General features: G+C 37.0%; 1 protein-coding gene across 2 annotated transcripts; it reads left to right on the plus strand.

Moving 5' to 3' along the window:
- Nucleotides 1–266: 266 nt before the first annotated feature.
- On the plus strand, nt 267–23,088 carry RAD17 (RAD17 checkpoint clamp loader component). 2 transcript variants are annotated; one of them, XM_027864239.1, is made up of 17 exons: nt 267–392; nt 2,234–2,337; nt 3,881–4,141; nt 6,724–6,807; nt 8,082–8,238; nt 9,228–9,364; nt 9,862–9,914; nt 10,002–10,127; nt 10,225–10,294; nt 12,512–12,623; nt 14,682–14,876; nt 17,701–17,786; nt 17,881–18,027; nt 18,522–18,671; nt 20,191–20,311; nt 21,519–21,576; nt 22,216–23,088. In XM_027864239.1, the coding sequence occupies exons 1-17, from the start codon at nt 362–364 to the stop codon at nt 22,484–22,486; spliced, it is 2,163 nt and encodes a 720-aa protein (XP_027720040.1). In that variant the 5' UTR covers nt 267–361; the 3' UTR covers nt 22,487–23,088. The 2 variants fall into 2 exon arrangements, with proteins under 2 accessions (XP_027720040.1, XP_027720041.1); XM_027864240.1 differs by lacking the exon at nt 267–392 and adding an exon at nt 595–783.
- Nucleotides 23,089–23,104: the final 16 nt, after the last annotated feature.

Raw genomic sequence — 23,104 nt, forward strand, 5'->3', positions numbered from 1 at the left:
CCAGTGTCCTCGAGTGCCGCTCTGCGCACACTCCGCAGCTCACCGCCTCGCCCCGCCCCCCCCCGCCCATTGGTGAGCAGCCCTTTTACGACAACGCCTCAGAGCGAATCCGAGGCGACGGGGGCGGTCCGTGCGCCGCCGGAGCAGGCAATGCCCAGGACAGCCCAAACGGTCCGCTCCTACTCCTCTTCCCCCCTCCCCTCCCCTCTTTCGCCGTCGCCTGGGCGCCAGCCGCCGTGGGAGGCCCCCCCCGCCGGGAGGCGGGGCCTCAGCGTGGGCTCCCAGCTTGGCCCCCGGAGTGCAGCTTGGCTGCAGCCTCTAGACTTGGGTCGCCGCCGCCTCCCCCGGGGAGGGGGGGGGAATGCCTCAGGGTCACTGCCCGCTGCCTGCAGGTGAGTCCGCCGCGAGGGAGGAACCCCTGCCCGTAGTGCTGGTTGCAGAGCCGGCCCTTTGCCCTCGGCCCCATCGTGACCCGGAGCCGTTTCGAGGTCCGGCCGCGAGCAGTCACCAGCGCGGGGGGGGGGGGGGGGGGGGGGGGGGAAGTACGGAGGCGGGGAGGGAGCGGGCGGCGGACGAGCTAACTACATCCGGGGGCTGCGGGACCAGGGCCGGGCCGAGCGCCTACTGACGGGAAAGGCTCGTCAGCTCAGGTTTTTAAAAGGCTTCTGGGATCTTCGAAATCAGCGAGCCGCCCGTTACTCTGCACGCCCCCGGCGTCGGAGCACACAGGAAGTTCCTTTTTCTGTGTTTGCTCACAATGAGAAGTGACCCGGGGAGAGAGAGGTAGTGAGCTCGCCATCGCCTGGGTCCCTTGGTTGGCTGGCCACTCGGCGGGGTGCCTTGTGGAAGGGATTCCCGCCTCGGGTGTTGGGTCGGTGCCCTCGAGGTTCCTGGCAGCTGTAAAGGTTGTGTGAGCCGGCGTTTTGGAGTCTAGACATTCAGCGTTTCCCTGGCTTGACCAGCCTGCCCGGGTGGTTTGCGCTCAGTGGACGGCTGGCGTGGTCTTGTTTTTCTTAAGTTTCCGTGAACTTCAGACGAGACTGGCTCTTGGACCTGCTGGTCCTGAACTGAAAATGTTCAAGCTCTGTGTGGTCTTTCGAGAAAAAAAATCAGGTTTTTCACAGGAAGCCTGTTTTTAAGTAAGGGAAAGCCAAATGCCTTTAAAAAAAAAAAGGCCCTGTGGACAACTTAAACACTTTTGTTCAGAAGTAGTGGGCTCGGTTTTACCTTCTTTTACCTTCTCATTTTGCGTTTGTGTTCCAGAAAACCAAGCACTTTTACTCTGATGTGAAATACTACTTTGAAATTTCACTTCAGGACTCCACAAATGAGAACTACCCTCCTCTTGTGGTAGATATTGTTGAACCTGTATATATAGGCACGCAATCAGTACTCATTGAATGATTCTTTTTTCTTGTATCCAATAGTTGTATCCTACTTTGTTGTTCAGTCGTGTCCAACTCCCCGGGGTCTCGTGGGCCATCGCATGCCAGGCCCTTCTTAAAGTGTGTGCAAGCTCAGGCTCATTGCTTCCCCGACACTGTCTATCCATCTCCTCCGAGTCCTGCCTTCTCATTAGGTGTTCAGAGTATTTAAGATTCAGCTTCGGTATTTATCCATTCAATGAATAGTCTTAATTAGTTTCTTTGAGTATTCACTGATTTGATCTCCTTGCTGACCAAGAGAATCTCAAAAGTCTTCTCCAGCATCACAATTCAAAGTGTTGATCCTACAGTGCTCAGCTTGTAGTCCAACTCTGACTTCTTATAAAGACATTCCATTTACAACCTACAAAAAGCCACAAATGAATCAGTTGCCACAAATGAATCAGCTGCAGTTGACAGTAAAATTAATTAGGGACAGCTAGGTGGTGAAGTGGATAGAGCACCGGCCCTGGAGTCAGGAGGACCTGAATTCAAATCCTCAAATCCGGCCTCAGACATATAACACTTACTAGCTGTGTGACTCTGGGCAAATCACTTAATCCCTATTGCCTTGCCGGGGGGGGGGGGGGGGGGGGGAGATAGTATAGATATCATTAATCCCCATTTTAAATGTGACTGAGGCAGTAACTTGCCCATGGTCACACAGCTAGAAGACAGAAATACATCAATACAATAAATGTATTTTTTTGAGTCGTAACTTAATTGTAACTTAATATTCATGTTTATGGTTTTCTTATTTTGGGAGAAAAGACAAAGCCTTCCATAAATATATTTTCTTTGCTTTTCAGGTGATTTATACTTTAATGTACTGCAGGTTCTGTACTACGCATGGGAACTATCAAGGTTTATAATGTCAAAAACTTCTCTTAGACGAAAGGTAGCTTCCACAAAGGTATGAAGCATTATTGAAAATAACCACCACGGGTTACAAATGAAGTCTAATATAGCAATGGCTGTAGTTCACCTCATCTCACAAAGTATAGAAGTGACTTGAAATGAGAACATGTAGGTCGTTAGTTACATAGCAGAGCCAATGCTTAGTCCTGTGCCTTATTCTGCAAGGGTGTACAGTAATCCCTTCCACATCTCAGGAGTTAGGTGCACAGTGCCCCTATGATTTAGAAAATGCATGTAAAATTTTTTGGCCCTCCTTTTGTACCAGAAAAGAAGTCTGAATTTTTTTTTTCTTTTTCTTTTGTGGGGAGTTTACAGTACCTTATTGTAAAATTTGGGTTAAGTGTTTAGTCATAGGCCTGTGTCTTGGGCTTCTGCAAGACTCCCTAAAAATTCCCATTTAATTTCTTATGGTGACCCTCAAAATATTGAAACCAAGATGCAGAAAGTCACTGTGTGGAAGAGGTAACTACTTTGGCTTTAAGTTTGAATAACAAGGCAAGCCATCAGAGGACCAAGGTAGAGCTGTTGAAATTCCTAGTTATCTTTCTAGGTTTAATGTTAGCTTTTAACTTCTCCACTGACTCTAATTTTAAGTAAATAATTGAAATATTTCCTATAAGATGGAAATTAAAATTCTGTATTTTATGTTAACTAGAGAATCAATAATAAATAAAATACTTTTTAAAGGAAACTTGATTTACTAATTCCTTTTAGCCAGTGTTTAATACAAAGTTCTGCATACAAGAGGCAAACAATTTGGACAAATTATTCAGAGGTGGCAAGGATGCTGAGTTTTGATAGATTTTTCTACACTTAAAAGTACTGATAACAAGGAACCATTGTGATTAGGATGTAAAAAAAATCCATCCTAAAAATTTTAGTTCTTGAAATAATCATGTTGAGTTTACAAGTTGAACTCTCTTACTGTTGATTAAGTGTTTGTTATACAAATAATTACAGAAAAGAGAACTAAAGGAGGCAAATGTACACATTTAATTTTTGTCTTTGTTTTTCTAGCACAATGCCTGGCACGTAATAGGAACTAACTGCTTATTGGATTAATTGTTTTGACATTTCATTTATTAGGGGTAAATTTCAATTTTCCTTAAACTCTTGCCTCTTTTTAATTTACTCAAATATTAGATGTTCTGTACAGTGAAGAGGCATATCAGGCTATAATTACAAAATGTATAAACTGGTAAATGTTTATTCTCATTCACAAAAAGTTTAAAGGTAGTATAGCTTGTTGAAATGATACTACTGTAGTATGATGTCTCTACAGAATTTTGATTTGCATCACCATTATTGCTAGATAGTTTGAATTTTTATGTGTAAAATAAAGATACCACAAACATAAATAACTGCAAAAAAAGTCACCTTATTTCAGTTATTGTGGGTAAATATGTTGCAAGTCAGTATTGTAAATGTGTGATTGTTAAAGTTCTAGAAACTTATATACTATATTAGGGGTGGGGGAAGGGAAAGGGAAAATATTATATAATCATACTATTTCCATTGATTTTTTTTTTTCTCCCCAGATAACCAACTGGGTAGAGCCTTCATTTGATGATTTTGTTGGGAACACAGACATCTCTTCTGCTCTTACAACTGCATCTCTGGGAGTAAATAATTTTCATCAGAGAAGAAAAGATTTGTCTTCCACATTAGAAAGTAGCAAGTTTCTAACTAGAAAAAAAGGAAAATCATCTTCCTCAAAACAGAATAGTGTTGAAGCAAATTTAAGTGAAAATCTTTCTGAAAGTGAACCATGGGTAGATAAATACAAACCAGAAACTCAGGTACAAAATCATTTCATTATTTTTAGGCAGTAAAATTTAACAGGGAACTGAAAATTACAACAATTGAAGAGATTATGGAAGCATTCCACAATGTAATTTGTTTTTTTAACAAAAAATCCTTCTAAATGACCTATAAAATTTAAGGGTTTTGCTTATATAATTTTGTTCTTATACTGAGATCTCTTTTTTTTCCCCAAATAGTTATTCCTTAATACATGTTCCTTAGTGCTTTTCATGAATCTTGATTTAGCTCCAATGTGGAATTTATCCAAGCCATAAAAAGAAATAATTTTTCCCCCTCTTCTCTCACCCAATTCAGTTTTAATTTTAATAACTTTTATAATGAGTTTAAAGAAAAAAAAACACCTCAGTTCATTTCTGGTGATAAATTTTCCATTATGAAATGTTGTAAAGTGTTATGATTTAATAACATCAGTAGACCAGTGAAGCTGTGAGTACCATCTGGTGGCATCTGCAAATCCTCATGCTTTTTTCACAGGATCATTGCCTTTATATTAACTATCAGTTAACTGATCTTTCTGAATCTTCTCTACATTTCTTTTTAAAATCTAAGTTGGGTGTTGAATACCCCTTGTGTGTCTACAATGGTCTCTGGACAAATTCCATTTTTCCTCCCCATTAAAATTGCTTACCTTTTATATTTTTAAATTTACATTCTTGAGATTTCATCTTCTTAGGTTGACTTCCCCTGAAGTTAAAACTCTATGGGATCTTATCTGTATTTCTTCTGAGCTCTTTAAAATCTGCTTTTCAAAATCTAGGGTGCATTTCAGACTATATCTGTGTTTCTTCTTCTTTATCACAAACTCTTAAGTTTGAAGGCTCTTTCTTCCCCAAGATTCCCATGATTCAACTCAAACCATCAGTTCCAGAAAAGTATGTCCTTTTTGAAGGACAGCGTTATCACTAAGGAAAATCAAGAAGTTCTTAGTTGCTCTACTTTTGGCAGAGAAACTCCAGCAAATGTATAGATAATTAAAGTCCCTCCATCAATATACTGTATCATGCCTCTGTGGCAGATGTGATCTCTTCCCCAAATTCTTCCTTTATTTTCTTTCCCCTCTCTGTCCAGGTTCTCTGTAGTATGCTGCAATGATGAATATACTTGTTTCTCTCTCCTTTGACCTTCAAATATTCTCTATCATGCTTCCCTTCTCTGGTTTTTCGATTTCCCTACATGAATATAACTTATTTTTAAAAAATTTAATGGCTTTAAGTTTTATTCATTTAACAACCATTTATTTTTCTCTGGCTCCTCCCCACCACTGGAGAAAAAAAAAAACAACCAAAAAACTTTTAACAGATAGACATAATCAAAATAAATATATCTCATTCTATATCTTAAGTCCACTACCTCACTTTCAGGGCATATATAGCATTCTTCATTACTGCTCTGGTAGAATTGTTATTGGTTAGATCAGAGTTAAGTATTTCAAAATTGTTTGTTTTCACAGTGTTATCATGGTATAAATTGTTCTCCTGATTCTGCTCATTTCAGTCTTCATCAGTTTATGCAGGACTTCCTAGGTTTCTCTGAAATTGTCCCTTTGGTCATTTCTTATGGCAGAATAGTATTCGATTATATTCATATACCATAATTTGTTCAACCATTCTACAAGTATGCCTATTCCCTTGAGTATACCTCCTTAATTCCCAACCTATTCCCTAAACCCTATTCCCAACCCCTTTTTCTTTTGAATAAAGTATTCTTTTTTAGACTCATAGTCTAGTCTTCTGGTTTATTTCACTAAGTATCAGTGATACCTAGTAGATCAAATTTACTTCCTTGAATCCTATAGGACCTCTCTTTTCTCTCATTTGTTTGCCTAAATCTTGGGCATTTGTGTATAGAAACCTGACACCATGAGTTTTACTACTGATTCTTCTTGATTTTTGTCTCCTATGAATTTGTGTTCCAACTCTGTTTTCTTCCATGTGGCTACACTCTATAGTACCTATCTTGTGTTTTATTTTGTGGTTTTTTTTTTTTTTGTTTTTTTTTTTGGATAGGCAGTGGGGTTAAGTGACTTGCCCAGGGTCACACAGCTAGTAAGTGTTAAGTGTCTGAGGCCAAATTTGAACTCAGGTCCTCCTGACTTCAGGGCCAGTGCTCTATCCACTGCACTACCTAGCTGCCCCTGTAGTTCCTATTTTGGGGAATAGACATAGACATTCTCCATCTCCTATCAGCCTAAAATCCTTTAGATGCTATTTGTAAGATTCCTAAAAATTCTTACTAGCCTCTCTTAGGTGTACTCCAACCCTCTATTGCAAGTAATGGTCCAGAATTCTGAATCCTATTCTCAAATAACAACCTTATATCCTTTGACCATTTGTTTATTGAGCAGTTTATAACTAGTGTATTTCATTATCTGTTTAGCATTAGTACTATTCAGTTTTTTTTTTTCATCTAACTTTGAAGTGTTCAGTACATACACTACCTACCAGAGTAGTCTTGAGGAAAGTGTAAAAACTTCAAGCACCATATAAATGTGAGTTATTTATAACTCTTAAATCAAAATATATTTTAACAATTCTTAAGCTTTTATTTTTCATGCTAGAATGAACTTGCTGTTCATAAGAAGAAGGTTGAAGAACTTGAAACCTGGTTAAAAGCTCATGTTTTTGAGAAGCAACCCAAATTGGTAACTAAAAAATTAGTTATAATCTCATTTTAAATGCTTTATAAATGTTAAACTGCTCTGCAGTTTGTAGTCAGAAGTTAAATACATAGTTATTTCAGAAGAAATGGATTTGTTGGAGCTGGGGAATCAATAAGCATTCACTAAGTACCTACTTTGTCCCAAGCCCCACCCTAGATCTGGAGAGACTGAGATGAGAATGAAATAGTCCCTGCCCTCGAGGAGTTTACCGTCTACCTTGAGAGACAACAGGTGTTTATAAGTATATACAAACTAATTACAAAGTAATTTGATGTTATCTGAGACTGGTGTCAGACTAAAATAGAAACATCCCTGTGGGCTGCATAGTGACTTAGAAAACCACAAATTAATATCATCTGCGTTCTATTGCATGTTTATTTATTTTGTTAAACATTTTCCAATTACATTTTAATCTGGTTTGGATTTCACGTGGGATTTTTGTGGGCCATTTTTGGCCAAGTTTGACACCCCTTGATATAGGAACAAGAAGGTTAGTTTACTTGGGCTGTATAGTATGTAAAGGAGCATAATGTCTGATAAGGCAGCAGGTTGGGGCCATATTGTGAAGGGTTTTGAAAGCCAGGATTCTATATTTGATCCTAGTAGCAATAGAGAGCTACAGGAGTTTATCATGTAGGAGAATGACATGGTTGTTTTTAGGAACATCACTTTGTTAGTTCTGTGATGGATTGATTGGAGGACTGGAGTAAGGTTGAGACTTGAAGCAGGAAGACCAATTAGGACAGTATATTCTGTAGTCTAAGAGGGAGCTAATAAGGGTCTGAAATATGGTGGTGACTGTGATTTAAGAGAAAGGAGTCTATGTGGGGTGAGGGAGTGAGGAATGGAGGTTTACACCAAGTTTGCAAACCTGTTCCCCTCAACAGAAGTAAAGTGGGTGGTCCAAGTTTAGGGTCCTATAATTTCACTGTATCAGAATATACAAGTGATAGATATTCTGTCTGCTAGTAAGAACACAAATTCCAAAGATGAGAGAATAGGTAGGTATAGTCTTTCCTAAGTCATGACCTAGTTGATAGCAGTTGTTCCACCAGGAGTATCTATCTGTTGAGGGAGAGACACAATTCATTCCAGGCATAGGCATCTCCTTTATTTTGTCAACTAGCATAATAGAAAAATTCTACTATTATGTTAATATAGAGAAGAACTAAGTAAAATTAAAGCAATTGTTACCTGGCATATTTCATCAGTATTTTTTTTTTTCATTTTTAATATGTAATATTTGTCTGTTGTAGGGTGGATCTATTCTAATAATTACAGGTCCTCCTGGATGTGGAAAAACAGCAACTCTACAAATACTAGTTAAGGAGCTTGGTATTGAGGTGCAAGAATGGATTAACCCTGTGTTTCTAGACTCCAGAAAACATGATATGAAGGATGGGTTTAATCATGGTGAGATTAATTTTGTTTTTTGAAGGGAGAGGGAGGAACACTTATGTGTTGAAAGCAGATGGGAAGTTCATCCTGTATCTCATAGTCTCTGGGTGCTGCTACTGGATAAAAATTTTCTTGGGTGTGAAGTTAGGGATTGTCACCAAAGCTAGGTTCACAATCCTCTTCAGAACCCAAAGAGGGTTGAATTTAGAGTCAGAGGATAGGGGCTTGGGGTGTGGTTAAATCTTGGCTTTACTACTGACCTGTGGGACCTTGGCTACTCTCTCTGGACCTTAGTTTTCCTCATGTGAAAAAGAGGGAGATGAATGAGATGGTCTTTGAGGTTTCTTCCAACTCTAACTCTTTTATCTTCCAAACACATTCAGGGTCATAGTAGTGGCCAGGGCAAGCTACAGTTGTGCTTTCCTTTCTCTCAGCACTAGTTGATCATGGCATTTAATGTGAGTAACATGATAAGAGGATGGAGTATTCCATGATACTAACAAGATTATCTTGAATATTTTTAAAATATTAAGAAATCTACCTGTATTAACTCTTCTATTTATTATGGATAGGATTTTTTTGAGGCTTTTATTTTGTTCAATTAGTGAAAACAGTCTTCCCTCCTTACCTACATGAATAGGTGACTAGAAAGACAAATGAGTAATTGTGGAGGGTGGAATTAAGTCCAGCTGAAGTCCTTAAATGTACCTGAGGAGCTTAGGAGAAGCAATACTCAAAGGTTGTTTCTTAAAATCTTAGAGCTAAAAGGAACCTTAAAAATCATTTAGTCTAACCCCCTCCTCATGTTACAAGGGTAAAGACTGAAATCCACAGAATTTAAGTGTTTTTTTGCAAGGACATAGCTAAGTAGTACAGCAGAAGCTAGGATTCATAGTAAATGTCTTTTGACAGCCGTTTACCACTTGAATAACTGTCCTAAACAAAAGACATAGATCATTAGTGTGTTTCCTGACTTGTTGACAAGAAAAATGCTTCCTTTTCAGAATCAAGTTTCCATATGGTTCCTAGTCAGTCTCAGATGACTATTTTTCAAGAGTTTCTGTTGAGAGCAAATAAATATAACAAACTACAGATGCTTGGTGATTGTCTGCACACTGATAAGAAGATTATTTTGGTTGAGGTAAAAAAAAATCTTGAAAAGCTATACCTACCCCTCAAAAGTTGAGTATTTGTCTTATCTGATAGTGATGACATTGTCATGTTATTAAGTAGAAATACTCAAATGTAACAGCTTAGGCTTTTATCATACTAGGAGTCCTAAGTAATTTATCATTGATGCAGGATTAAGAAACACAAATGTGTTGATTGTAAGATTAGATGAATTTTAGCATAGGAAGACATAAAGTGCATTTTTAACAGTTTACTGTTAGATTATCAGTGAAAATAGTTTATCAACCACCTAGTTTAGTAACTTTCCGTAAATAGCAGTTTATAAATGAATTCCTATTGACTGATGGATACTTTAATAAGTTATCCTGTATTCTCCTAGTTCTTTTGAAAAATAAATTGAACAAAAAAGTTGAAGTTGGAGAGAGGCTTTACTCGGTAATCTGTCTAGTTATAAAAAGTATGTATGCAATTAGAATTGGATTAATTTTTATGCTTTGTTTTCCATAGGATATGCCTAATCAGTTTTATAGAGATCCAAGTACTTTACATGAAATATTAAGGTAAGTTTCAGTGACATTTACTAGAGCTCCAAATTAATAATTGACACAATAATTATTATGTCTAACTTTTGCTGCCTGTCATTTTAGGAAATTTGTGCAGCTAGGGCGATGTTCTCTTGTATTTATAATCTCTGATAGTCTCAGTGGAGACAGTAGTCAGAGATTACTGTTCCCCAAAGAAATTCAAGATGAGTGTTCTATATCAAACATTAGGTAAGATGATTTCTTTGCATCCCCCTCTAGCATTCATAGAAAGATTATATCTTTAGAATGTCATTAACTACTATTTTTCTTTATAAACTTCTGACAGTTTCAACCCTGTGGCACCAACAATTATGATGAAAGTTCTTAATAGAATAGCAGCATTAGAAGCTAATATGGTGAGTTTCAAACATTGATCACATTTATGTAGTAATATCATATTAAAGGATTTTCTAGTAAACTCTTCATATCCCATTTAAATTTCTCTTTTCAGTGCCTGCTGTATTGTAAATTATGTCCATTACATTAATTGTACTATGAATTCAGCACTTGCTTTTCAGTAATTTAGAATTCAGTAGTTTGGCTTTACTACTAACACACTCTGTGAACATAGAAAGTCACTTAACTACTCATTTTATCTTCCAATAAACAGATTAACTAACCTAGCTATCTACCAATAAAAGTGTCAGAAATCCTGTACATAGGAGATTAGTTGATAAACTGTCACAACATAGCATACAATCTCTTGTATACAGGCCTGTCAATGTAACCAACAGACATTTTTTTTTCCTATTAAACATATTTTTCACATTTGTGATGTTGTAAGTAAGAATTAGAATCAATAGGAGGAACCACCAGAAAGAGGAAACAAAACACAACAGAAGAAAAAAATAGCAAATAGTATGCTTCGATCTGCATTCACACTCCATAGTTCTTTCTTTGGATATGGATAGCATTTTAAGCATTATGGAAGTTCATTTTAAGAGAGAATGTAAACAACCAGGAGAATCAGGAGAGGCCTCTTTTTAGGAAGGGTAGTAACTGTACTGTCCTCAAAGGAAACTCAGGATTCCAAGGGGCATAGATGATGAGTATATTCCAGGCTTGGGAAAAACCACTTGGACCAATTACAGAGGCAAGAGATGAAATGTTTTGTACAGAAGAGCTAATAGGGCATTAACTCTATGAAATAAAACTGGGTAGGAGTAGATGAGAGCTGCAGAATAAATGGGTTTCAATTGCAGGATGAGCATTCTGTCATTTAGGCTTTAAGGAATTATTGAAGATTTTGAAGTTGGAAAATGTCATGGTCACATATGTGTATCAAGAGTGTTGGTTTGGCAACTGAGTAGGTTGGATTGGGAGAAGGAATACTGGAATACAAGAGATCAGTTGGGTAGCTATTGCCCCAGTGAGAAGTGATGACCTGAACTAGAGTGGTAACTGGTACGGAGAGCAGGGAACCATATGAGAGGTTTTGTGAAGATAGAATCAACAGTATTTGGAAACTTAATTGGACATGGGGAATGACAACAATGAAAAGTTGAGGATAACTCCAAGGTTGCAAACTAGTACTGCCCCAACAGAAATAGAGAAGTTCAGAAGAAGGAAGGGTAGATTTATGGAAAATAAGTTCCATTTTTTAACATGCTAAACTCAAGATGCCTTTTGGACACTGACATGAATGACCAGCAGGCAATTGGTAAAGTTATGGCAGAACCTTATTATGAAGTTGTGTTGGGAAGCATTGTGATGGAAAAGCTATACTATCCATCCTCCCTATAGCAATACCTGGTTTGCCCCACCAGAATTCATCTCTCCTTTCTTTGAACTCTGATGGTTGGAGTCAAGGACTCACCAGTCAGGAGAGGGTAGAGGCATCTCCAAGATGGAAAGGCTGCTAGTGGGGAGTTGGAACCAGGAGTGAAGTGGCCATTTATCTGAATGGGATTTACTGAAGTACTTGGTCAGGAACTTTGAATAATATTTGAATGTGAGAGAAATTTTTTCTTCTCTCTTATTTATGACTGGAGTTCTTAACTTGGGGTCTATGACTTTTTCTTTTTTTTTTAATGGTTTGATAACTATTTCAGTATACTTAATTTCCTTGGTAATCCTATGTATTTTTTGCATTTAAAAAAAATTATTCTGAGAAGGGGTCCATAGGCTTCACCAGACTGTTAAAGGGGCCTTTGACACACTCAAAAAAGTTAAGAATCTCTGATCTCAGGTAACATTTTGCTCTGAACTTGCTTCTGAGGAAACTTTAGACTATAAAAGTTTGTACTTTGTGACTTCTTAGTACTGAGAATAGATAAATTTGTTGAAAACTTTAGTGTAAGGAATTATTAATATCTATTATTCCATGTAATAGTAATAGGATAGTTTTAAAATAGCATAATTGCAGTAAGATAAATATAATTCATACTCTTAATTTATATTAAATTCAGTGTGAACTTAATAGGTGACTGCTATGTATAGTGCACTATTAAAGTAATTTAACTATAAAACACTGTTGCATTTTCACTTGAATGATAGTTTGGCAGTTAATCCTGTAAGACGGAAGCTTTTTCTAGTTCAGAAAATAATGATGGTTTTTCTCTTTCTCACTTAAGGGTGGAGGAAAAATTGTTGTCCCTGACAAGCCATCTTTAGAGTTGCTTTGTAAAGGATGTTCTGGTGATATAAGAAGTGCAATAAATAGTCTCCAGTTTTCTTCTTTTAAAGGTAAATACAGGAGATAAATCTGTTTTGTTTTATATAAGTGAAGATGGTATTAGTCAATCATGGAGTGAAATAAGGTCATAAAATATTTGTAGCAATTTAAAATGGTATTAATAGTCCCTAAACAACTGAAATATGACCAAATGTTTTTTCTTTTAAAAAATGGAAATATCCAGTGTGCAACTACAATGCAAGATTAAGGGAGTGTTTGTGTACATGTGCACAAGGTAGTCATGTGAGTAGATTTTTTACCTGGTACTAAACCTCATTTGCTTTGCTGAGTTTACTGCCAAGCTTTCTTGCCATTTCAAGGACCACTTCCTGTAGGTGCTGTCAGACCATACTTTGGTGGAGCAATGTATTAATTATTCTATACATCAGTTTTATGAATTAAGTGAAATCATTATTTTATTAAGTCTATATTTTTATAATGATATATTTTATTATAATTTATTTTATTGAATTCTTTTTTATGAATTGAAGAAATGCTAATGACTTTGAATTATTGAAAAAAATTTATACATACTAATGTATTTTTATACCAGTATATTTTATACATACTAGTAAAACAAAGTTGGATTGAATTCATCTCTGCTGCACATGATCATCAAGCAATAATTTGGTATTTGACTGCAAAGTAAAATTTTATCTTGACTTTCTTACCTTAAAACATAGTTCTTTCCGACCCTATACCATTTGGAAAACTTTTAAAGTCTTCAAAAATATGTTGAAAAAGATCTTAGAACTCTACACATTGAACTTTTGGGGGTTTTTTGTTGTTGTTTTTCAATACCATCCAGTGAAAGACATCCCAACATAAATCTGATTCTTTTGTATGAAGACTTTCTACACTTTTAGAGAAATAGGAGTGTGAATCTAGCACATATACACAGGGAAAATATAAGGAAGAAAATAAGAAAAGAAAGGTTTGGGGATAAAAAAAAAATCTTTGTAAGATATTTATATAAGAAGAATATCTTTATAAGAGTTATCTACACATGGATTGAAGGCATCCTTATTGAAGGTATTAGAAGGAAATGGACATTGATATTTTATAGTCAAATATATCTTACAAGTTATACAATTGACTGAAGGATGTTAGAAAATACAGGACCCTACCGACCTTATTATTCGATGACCAATAAGCATTTGATTTTGTAGAGAAAATTGCCACCTTAAAGGCTGTTCTACAATAAAGTATCTCCTAAGTATAAGTCAAAAGAATAGATAACTTTTTTTTACAAAACCTTCTGATTCTCAGTATCTAGCAAGGTATAAAAAACAAATGTATGAGTGATCCATGCACGATGACCCAAATGAGAAGTGAGGTCCCCTGTAGGAGGTGAGATCCTTCAGATGCTCCTCTTTGCAGATGATATTGTACTGACTATATTGATCTACACTGTAGAGCCACCTTAGTGTGAGAGACTTAATCCCTCAAGAGAATCCAGCCTAACTCTCCATATAGAAAAAACTGAGTAGGGAAAGGACGCCTTTTGTCCAGAAACCATTATCTTATGGATTGTCTTTAGTCATTTATACTGTACTTTCCATGACCCCCGACTTTTTCTAGCGGGTAGGGAATGGGGAATCTTCAACATCAGCATTTTTCTGGTGATACTTTGGCTGAGAGTCATGAAATATCAATCTCCAAAAAATTGGGGGCCACCCAAAGGGCAGTAGAAAAGTACATGGTGGCCTTGAGTAGGCTGCAATGTATTACCTACAAAGAAATGTACAGAAGAAGTAAGATCAAGAGAAGTATAAGATCAGAAAAGGAAATGGATTATTCTTGAAGCAAGAGCTAAGAATATCCATTGTGCAACCTATGTGCACCATTGGTGTCCATTCAAAATCAAGAGATCTAGAAGAATACTCCCTAGCCGGTGATTTCGGGGATGATGTAGATAGGAGTTCTTTAGATATGTTGTGTGGAGGGAATACCCACATTGAAGACTTAGTTTGTATTCATTTTCTTATTTTTTATTGAAATGTTATCAGATGTAATTGAGTATCATTTCTGTACGTTTCAAATTTTTTTTTTTGGTTACTTCATTGCAGGTAATTCAGGGGAGACCAATTTTTGGTCAAGGAAAAAAGGGGTGTCTTCATTAAAATCAGATGCTTTGTTACCAAGAGCAAAGCAGAAAAAGAGACCTGATAGTTCTTTGGAAAATCAAGAAGTCCAAGCAATTGGTGGCAAAGATGCCTCTCTCTTTCTCTTCAGAGCTTTGGGAAAGATATTATATTGTAAAAGTAAGTAAGTAAGGAGCCTTTATCCTTTGGTATTTGAAATGCATGAATGTTTTCTTAATAAGATGCTCAGTTTATATAAACATAATACATTACAGTGGCATTTAGATGAACTTGTTAGTCTATCAAGAAGACAAGACAGACATGAACTGGCTGAGCTGTCATTTGTTTATGCAACAAACATTTATTAATGTTAGCTATAAATAATAATTTACTTTCTGCAAAGGAATTAAACACTAACAGGTTCCTAGTAGATCCTAAGACCTTTACTCCTATAGCTCTTTGATAGTAGAATAGTCATCTGTTTAGGTAAGATGGTTTTTGTTGAGCTACCTAAGCATCTTCAGTGACAAATGGCTTGCTACCAGAGGCCTCAGCATCATTTATTTTTAATGTTCTTATTCGACTGTTTTATATTCTTCTTTCATCCAGTGCCACCCAGTATTCACTGCCATTTTTAATGTTCTTATTTGACTGTTTTATACTCCTCTTTCATCCAGTGCCACCCAGTATTCACTGCCCTTGTGCCACCTTTTGACTTTCCAAAGACTCACTACTTCAGAGCTCTGCATTGACTTGCCTTTCCTCACATCCCATATTTTCTTTCTTTCCCCTATGTCTCATTTCAGGAAAAATATCAATTTAAACATCTGGATAAAGTAATTGACAGTGTAGTATAAATAATAGTTACAAGGAGATGACATTTATTTAAAAATGCTTGTTTTCTAAACTCTTATTAGATTATATTTGGTAGATGTTCTGGAGCAGTGCCTCTTCTAAATGATCCTTGCCCATTCCATACTCCTCTTAACCTCCTCACTGTCTAACAGATGAACAGAGATCTCCCCTCTAACCATGGGTTAGGGTTCTATCCTAAGCCCTCTTCTCTTTTCCCTCTGTATTACTTCACTTGGTAATCACATCAGCTCCCATGGATTTAATTACTCTCTATGCTGATCATTCTCAAATCTACCTATCCTGCCCCAATCTCTCTGTACTGACCTCCAATCTTACTTCTCCAGCTGCCTTTCAGATATCTCAAACTAGATATCCTGTAGACATCTTAAACTCAGCATGTCCAAAATGGAACTCATTATCTTTCCTCCTAAAGCCTTCCCCACCTTCTGCCTTCCCTGTTACTGTAGAGGCAGACCATCCTTCCAGTTCCTCAGGCTTCCAACATGGGTGTCATCCTTGACCCCTCACTGTCTCTCACCCCTTTATCTAGTCTGTTGCCAAAGCCTATTGATTTCACCTTTGTAACATCTTTTGAATACATCCCCTTCTTTCCTGCCACCACTCTAATGCAGGCCCTTATCACCTAATACCAGGACTACTGCTGTATAGCCTGGTTTTTGTTTTGTTTTGTTTTGGGTCTGCCTGCCTCAAATCTCTCCCCACTCCAGTCCATCCTCCATTCAGCTGCCAAAGTGATTTTCCTAAATCAGCATGTCTCCTCACTCCCACCCCCTCCAATAAAACTCCGTTGGATCCATATGGATCACAAAGTGCTCTGATAAGCATTCAAAGCTCTTCATAACCTCCCTCCTACCTTTCAGTTTGATTGCACCCTAATCCTTACCCTGTACTTTTTGATCCAGTGGTACTGACCTCCTGGCTGTTCCGTGAACAAGACACCCCATCTCTTAGCCCTGGACATTTTCTCTTGCTGTCCTCCACGACTGACACACTTCATCTCCACCATCTCCACCTGTTGCCTTCACTGGCTTCCTTTGAGTCCCAACTAAAATTCCCTCTTCCATAAGAAGCCATTCCCAACCTCTCAATTCTAGTGCCTGCCTTCTCATAATTGTTTATTTGTCTTGCAGGTAGCCTGTTTGTACTTGCTTGTTTACTTGTTTTCTCTCCCATTTGATAATTGAGGCTCAGAGAGGTGAGGTGATTTGCCCCAAGATCACACAGCTAATGAATAGTCTTGTGATTACAAATTAAGTGCTCTTTCGGTTATACCAATCTGCCTCCTGAATTACCATTGTAGATTCTGTCCAGATTATTGATGTTTTGGGGTAGGTAGAGTCTAGTGCATAGGACCTGGACAATGGTAAAGCACTGTCAAGTGCCACCAAAATGATTATTCCTTCTCCACTTCTGGATCTGCTTATGAGCAAACCCTTTGCTTTCCAGCATGGGAATAACAGCAGGTACACACTTGTGTCCTAGGCTCCACTTTTCTTTAATGGTACTTGCAAGGATGACTTAAAGAAGGGGCCAAAGCTGGCTGACCCTAGTAAGAGTAAGATGGCCTGATCATTGGCTCCCTGATGTGTGCCGGTGCTGTGTACTTTCATGCTAGTCTGGCTCCATGTCAATGCCCAGATGAAGGATGGATCTAATTGTACATATTTGTTCTTTTAAGCTCTCTTATGAGAACCTGTCTCTGATCCCTAATTCTCAGCTTCTGCTTTAGACTTTCCGATTTTTTTAATTGTGGAAATACAAGGTACTACTTCCATTTCTCACTTCTAGACTCTTTGATTTGATCCTCACTCCATTATGACTTTGGGGCACAGTGGCCATCGGGGTCAGGGGCCATCTGCCCTGCCATTGGTTCCCAAGGTCCATAGGACCCTGCTATCTCCCCTGCAACTTTCCCTGCCAGAATCTAGGTACAACCTAGCCTTTCCATGAGCTACGGACCGAATTCTCCTTTCCATGTTATTATTACAGTTTGATCTCCTTGAGATCAGGAACTGTCTCACTTTCCTATTTGTATTTCCAGCACTTAGCAAAGTACTTGACACATAATAAGCACTTAAATGCTGCTCCATTATAATCCATCTTTAGTAAATATCTAAATTATTTACAGGAACAATTCTAACGGAATTAGAATTTCCCCGATTACCTTCTCATTTGTCAGAGTATGAGCGGGACACATTACTTGTTGAACCTGAGGTAATGAAACTTTATGTAATTATTGATTTAAAATGAAAAATTATTGACTACTACCTTTGTGTTAGTATACTTACTATATATTTCTGTTGACTAGGAGGTTGTAGAAAAGTCACACATGCCTGGAGAGCTATTTAATTTATACCTTCATCAAAACTATGTAGATTTCTTCACTGAAATAGAGGATCTTGTGAGAGCCAGTGAATACATGAGTATTGCTGACATCTTCTGTGGTGACTGGAATGTAAGGCTGATGTTTTGTTTGATTGTTTCCTCATATGTAGGAAAAAGTACAACAGGCCTTCGTTTTTATCATTTGTAGTAAAATGTCAACGCTGTCTAATGTAATTTTAGAATTTTTTTCTCATTTCATTTGTGACAAATACAACAATAACACTCAAACTAGGAAAGCTTGCATAGGCATTAAGTGATTGTTTTCTTTATACTTGACCAAGTTTTTTTTAGCATCTCAATTTTATATGAAGGAATTTCAGTAACTATTTTGAGGGATGTCACTATAAAATGAAAACTGGGAAAAACCACTTTGGATGCTTTGAAGAGGTTCTTGAAGGTTTTTCTTTTTGATACTAGAACTTAGAGAACTATTATTTAAAATTCCATACAGCCATACCATACCATATGCGCACAATAGTAATTGATCTTTTATATCATAAATGCTTTTAGAAAGCAACTTTATATCCATTATCTCATTTAATTGCATATCATTTCATTTCTTAGTCAAGGACTACACTCGGGGAGTACAGTGCATCTGTAGCTACAAGAGGTGTGATGCATTCCAACAAATCCAGAGGTTTTGCTTATTGCTATGGAGTAGGAGCAAGTTTTCGACCCTTGCACAAACCTCAGTGGTTTCTGATAAACAGAAAGGTAATATTGCAATTACTGATAAAAAGTTGTTAAGACCCCCAGCTTACTCAGAAACAAGCTAAAACATAAGCGACCATTTTGAATATTGAATCCATTAGCTTTTAAGGTATTTGAAAAAAGAATGTTAAAAAAAATTGAGATTGTGGGCTTATTCTAGCTAATTCACTGCAATGCACTGCTAGGCCCTAGGTAAATCTTGGTTTTGTTTTGTATCCAACCTGTGATTTACCAGTATAGATCTATACCTGCTCTTCCATTTACAGTCAGACCCCAGGGTTCTGACAGTCACTTTGGCCTAAAAGGGCCCAGATTCAGGGCCTACCTCAGATACATTGGAGGAGTAACAGACACTTGACCTCTCAGTGCCCTAACAGAGACAAAGATCAATTTATCAAAGAATCAATGTGAGCAGCGAGGTGGTACAGTGGATTGAGCACTGGCCCTGAAGTCAGGAGGACTCGAGTTCAACTCCAGCCTTAGATGCAAAACACTCACTAGCTATGTGACCCTGGGCAAGTCACTTAACCCCACTGCCTAGCCAAAAAAAAAAAAAAAGTACCAAGAAATCAGTGAACATTTATTTATTGAATACTTGCTCTATGCCAGGCACTGTGCTAGGCCTAAAGATCCAAATACAATGAATGAAACAATGTCTACTCAAAAAAAGTTGACATTCTGATGGGAAAGAAAGGAAGAGAGGACACCAGTGAACCAAAAATAAGTGTCATATTCCTCAAGTAGCTTTTCTGGGTGGGGATTTTTCATGTGCTCATATTAATAAATACACAATTACCGAAGTAACCTCGAGAGGGATAGAGTACTAATAACTGGAAGGATTGGAGAAAGGCACTTGTTAGGAAGTGACAGCTGAGCCATGCCCTGAAGGAAATTAGGGATTCTGAGAGGCAGCACTCACAGAAAAAGGTGAGGCTTAGTTGGCTAAATAAAAATGTAAGATCAGTAATTTTTTTTTTTTGGTTGAAAATTATAAATGAAGGAGCCCCTCAAGAATTTCCATCTGATTTCTCTTTGTGAGACATATAAGGAATTCTTAGAATAGCCCTGTCAAGGCAACCATGTACCATGATTCAGAATGAATATTTCTTACAATTTCAAGAAAATTCTTTGAATGCCAAGCTTAAAGAGAGCTTTATATGTTAAATAAGATAATGTGTAAATGGTACTTCATGGAGATATATCTTAAAACCCTGAAAGTTCTCATGTATGGCGGGCTATAAAGAAAATTAGATTTGGGATCCAAGGTAATTTAGGTCATAGATTTATAAATAAAGTTTCCTTAATTTTATAATGATATATTTTCCTAACTCCAGACCTTCTCTTGATACTTGAAAAAGCCAAAGTTCCTATTAATTCTTTAAGGCAATGCTGAGGCAGTTAATAGAAGAGTTAATTTGATAATCCAAGAAGTTCTTGGACATTTATTTTAAATGCTACAGTTTCCTTGGCAGAACTTAATTATTTTTATTTTTCTTCCTTTTACTTTCCTTTTGCTAAACAGTATCGAGAAAATTGCCTGGCAGCAAAATCACTTTTTTCCAGTTTCTGCTTACCCCCTTTGTGCCTTCAAACACAGCTGTTGCCATACCTGGCTTTGCTAACAAATCCAATGAGAAATCAAGGTAATAATAACAGACCTAATGTGTTGGTTATTTTTTTGCTTAACTATTCTGATTTGTTACAAGGGGTAGGGTGTTCAATTCTTGGGGTAGGGTAATATTGTAAAATGAGTATGGTATAAAAAAGGGGTGAGCAGCCTATTAGTAAAACCTTTTAAAGATGAAATCAAGGTCATAATGTGAATTTTAATATTTCCTAAGAAGGGTTTTTTAAAATAACATCTTACTATATTAATTCATTTCTCAGTACTGTAGTAAATGTGCCCATTGCTTAGTGTTAAATGAACTGTGAAGAACAGGGAGAGAATTCCACTCAAATTATTAGTGAGTTCTTAATCCGTTCTTTACAAATGTATATTTATAGCAGTACCTTACCCTTAAATGATAGCCTAGCCTTAAAAGCAATCTAGCTCCAATTCAGTTAGAGATCATAATCTGTTGAGGTTGACTCCAAGGTGCCTAGTTTAGTTCTGGGGGTGATCTGGAATTTGGGGTATATAGGAACCAGATTTGAAACTATACACTATAGTGTATAGGACCCCTAAATTAGCTTTAGAATCAAAACTGGTTTCCCGGTGGTCCCCTAAACTAGAAATGACTTAGTTGTTTCATACTGTAGCACATAGTAGAATGTTAGGCATCTGCAGTAAATTCTTTGTTATTCTATTGACACTCCTGCATCCTCTCCATTATGAATCTATACACTTGGGCTGGAGGAGAACCCAGACATCCATGGCTGGAAGGACAAAGAATGGTTTTTTCTTTTTCTTTTTTTTTTTTTTTAGGAGTAGTTTTTCTGAAAGCATTCTCATTGTGTTCTTTGGTGTCTTGTTATTACTTACATTTTGTAAAGAAAAGAAAGAAATCTAATTCCCAAAGAAGCAATTTGAAACTAAACAATGATGCTCTCAAGCAGAAGGCATTCTGCCTAGTATGTGGAATAAAGGGAGATTAAGACCAGGAAAATGCTGCCCAGAAGAGGGAAGCAGGAATCTCTGCCTGTACCAGGGGCAAAGACTAGTCGGGTTAACTATAGTTTTAAGAATCTGTTGGGTAGACAAGACAGTGTACTGATAATTCATAAATCTGTGGGTTAGTAATGTTTCTTAATTGAATCAAAAAGTACCTATGCGTATATATTAGGATTTTGTACCCTGTATATATATATTTGATCTAGTTTGAAATTGTCTTTTTTCTTCTCCCTTTCCAGCTCAGATTGCTTTTATCCAGGATGTTGGAAGGCTTCCCCTAAGGAGGTTTTTCGGAAGGTAACCAGAGTTGTTGGGCAGTGTTCCCTGTCTTATTTCTGTTTTCCTGTAGTATATATTAGCAAACCCATCTAATCCAAGAAATACATTTTATCTGTCATATTCCAAGTCACTGATATTAATATCTACAGTTAGTCATAAGCTACCATAAGAAGCCACTATCAGCATTATATAAATTTCTTTTCCTTGCCTAATTGATTTAAGCATTTGGGTTTTAAGATTATTAGTAGTATCCATATTTAAAGTAAATACTTTTCAAATCATTAATAATTCTTTATATCTTAAGCACCCTGGGGAAGAGAGTCAAATTTCTCCCACTCTTCAGCTGATAATACAGCTGGAAATCTGTTTCCTGAAGCATTCAGTCATTGTTTGATTAGCAGTTGGTGGGTATAATCCACATCCAATTAAGATTTTACCAACATTATGGCAACATTTCATCATGTTACCATTCATGATTTTTTATGATGGAAGGAAATGTTTCATTGAGGTAGATCAAAGGAAACTACTGCCTAAATTCAAAAACGTTTAGGGTAGAAGGAGGAAGGAAGGGAGTAGTCTTGTCAATTATCATAATTGTAGCATAGTTCAAAGAACTATACTAGTCAGTTATTAATAGATGTGATGTAATTCTAACAGATTGAAAATGGAAGCTCTAACTGATAAGGATTCTGGAATGATAGACTCTGCTAGTGATGATGAGGCTAATTTTGATGGAGCACCACTTACAAAGCCACTTATGCACATGGACAACATCAAAACTTCAGAGACTGATACAGAAGCATCCTTATTTCTTCCTTCAAGTCAGACTAGTGGAACAGATCTACCTGCCAGCCAGACACAGCCTGCTACAGCTCAAGGATTCATGGAGGAAGAGGAGATCACAATAGAGGAATATGACAGTGATTGAAATGTAGCCAAATAATCTACCTGAGGGTCACATGCTCTTTGACAGATTCATTTTAATTTTATTCAGTGATAAATGAAGTTACTTGAATAAAGTTAATATACTTTCAGTACTATTGAAATGATTGTATTGTTAAAATTTCACTTGTATGGTGTATGGTCTATATTTGCATAGTGTATATAGTATGTACACTTGTATTGCTATACAAGTCCATTTATGGGACCAACTATCTTTAAAAGGAAAAAATATAAATTCAATCAGGCTTTAAATGTTAAGTTAAATCTGAACCTTTTTTAGTTAAAGGAGTATTGATAATCAAAAGACAGACAAATATTTTTATGTAAAAGTTATTAAGTTTTTGAAACTAAGCAATTAGTAAATAGTAAGACTTAAGTTATTTTAAAAATTTTCCACTAGTATTTATTTAGTTCTACAGGTGGTGTACAGTGGAGAGGTCAACATTTATGAGCAAGTTCCTGTGAAGGTTATGCTAAATATAAAAAATGTGAATAATGCATAATTTGGGAATATTGTACATATAAATTGTAAAACTAAAATAGTTCACCTGTAAACAAGATGTAAATAAACTTACCCTTGTGACGATTTTCTGTTTTCTTTTAC

Source organism: Vombatus ursinus, unplaced genomic scaffold (genome assembly GCF_900497805.2).
Source record: "Vombatus ursinus unplaced genomic scaffold, bare-nosed wombat genome assembly UNPS02014774.1, whole genome shotgun sequence".
Lineage (NCBI taxonomy): Eukaryota > Metazoa > Chordata > Mammalia > Diprotodontia > Vombatidae > Vombatus > Vombatus ursinus.

Coding starts and splice junctions, on each gene's coding strand:
- RAD17 (XM_027864239.1), top strand. CDS start 362: ATGCCTCAGGGTCACTGCCCGCTGCCTGCAG. Junction 4,142..6,723: donor AATACAAACCAGAAACTCAG/GTACAAAATCAT, acceptor TTTTCATGCTAG/AATGAACTTGCTGTTCATAA. Junction 6,808..8,081: donor TTGAGAAGCAACCCAAATTG/GTAACTAAAAAA, acceptor TGTCTGTTGTAG/GGTGGATCTATTCTAATAAT.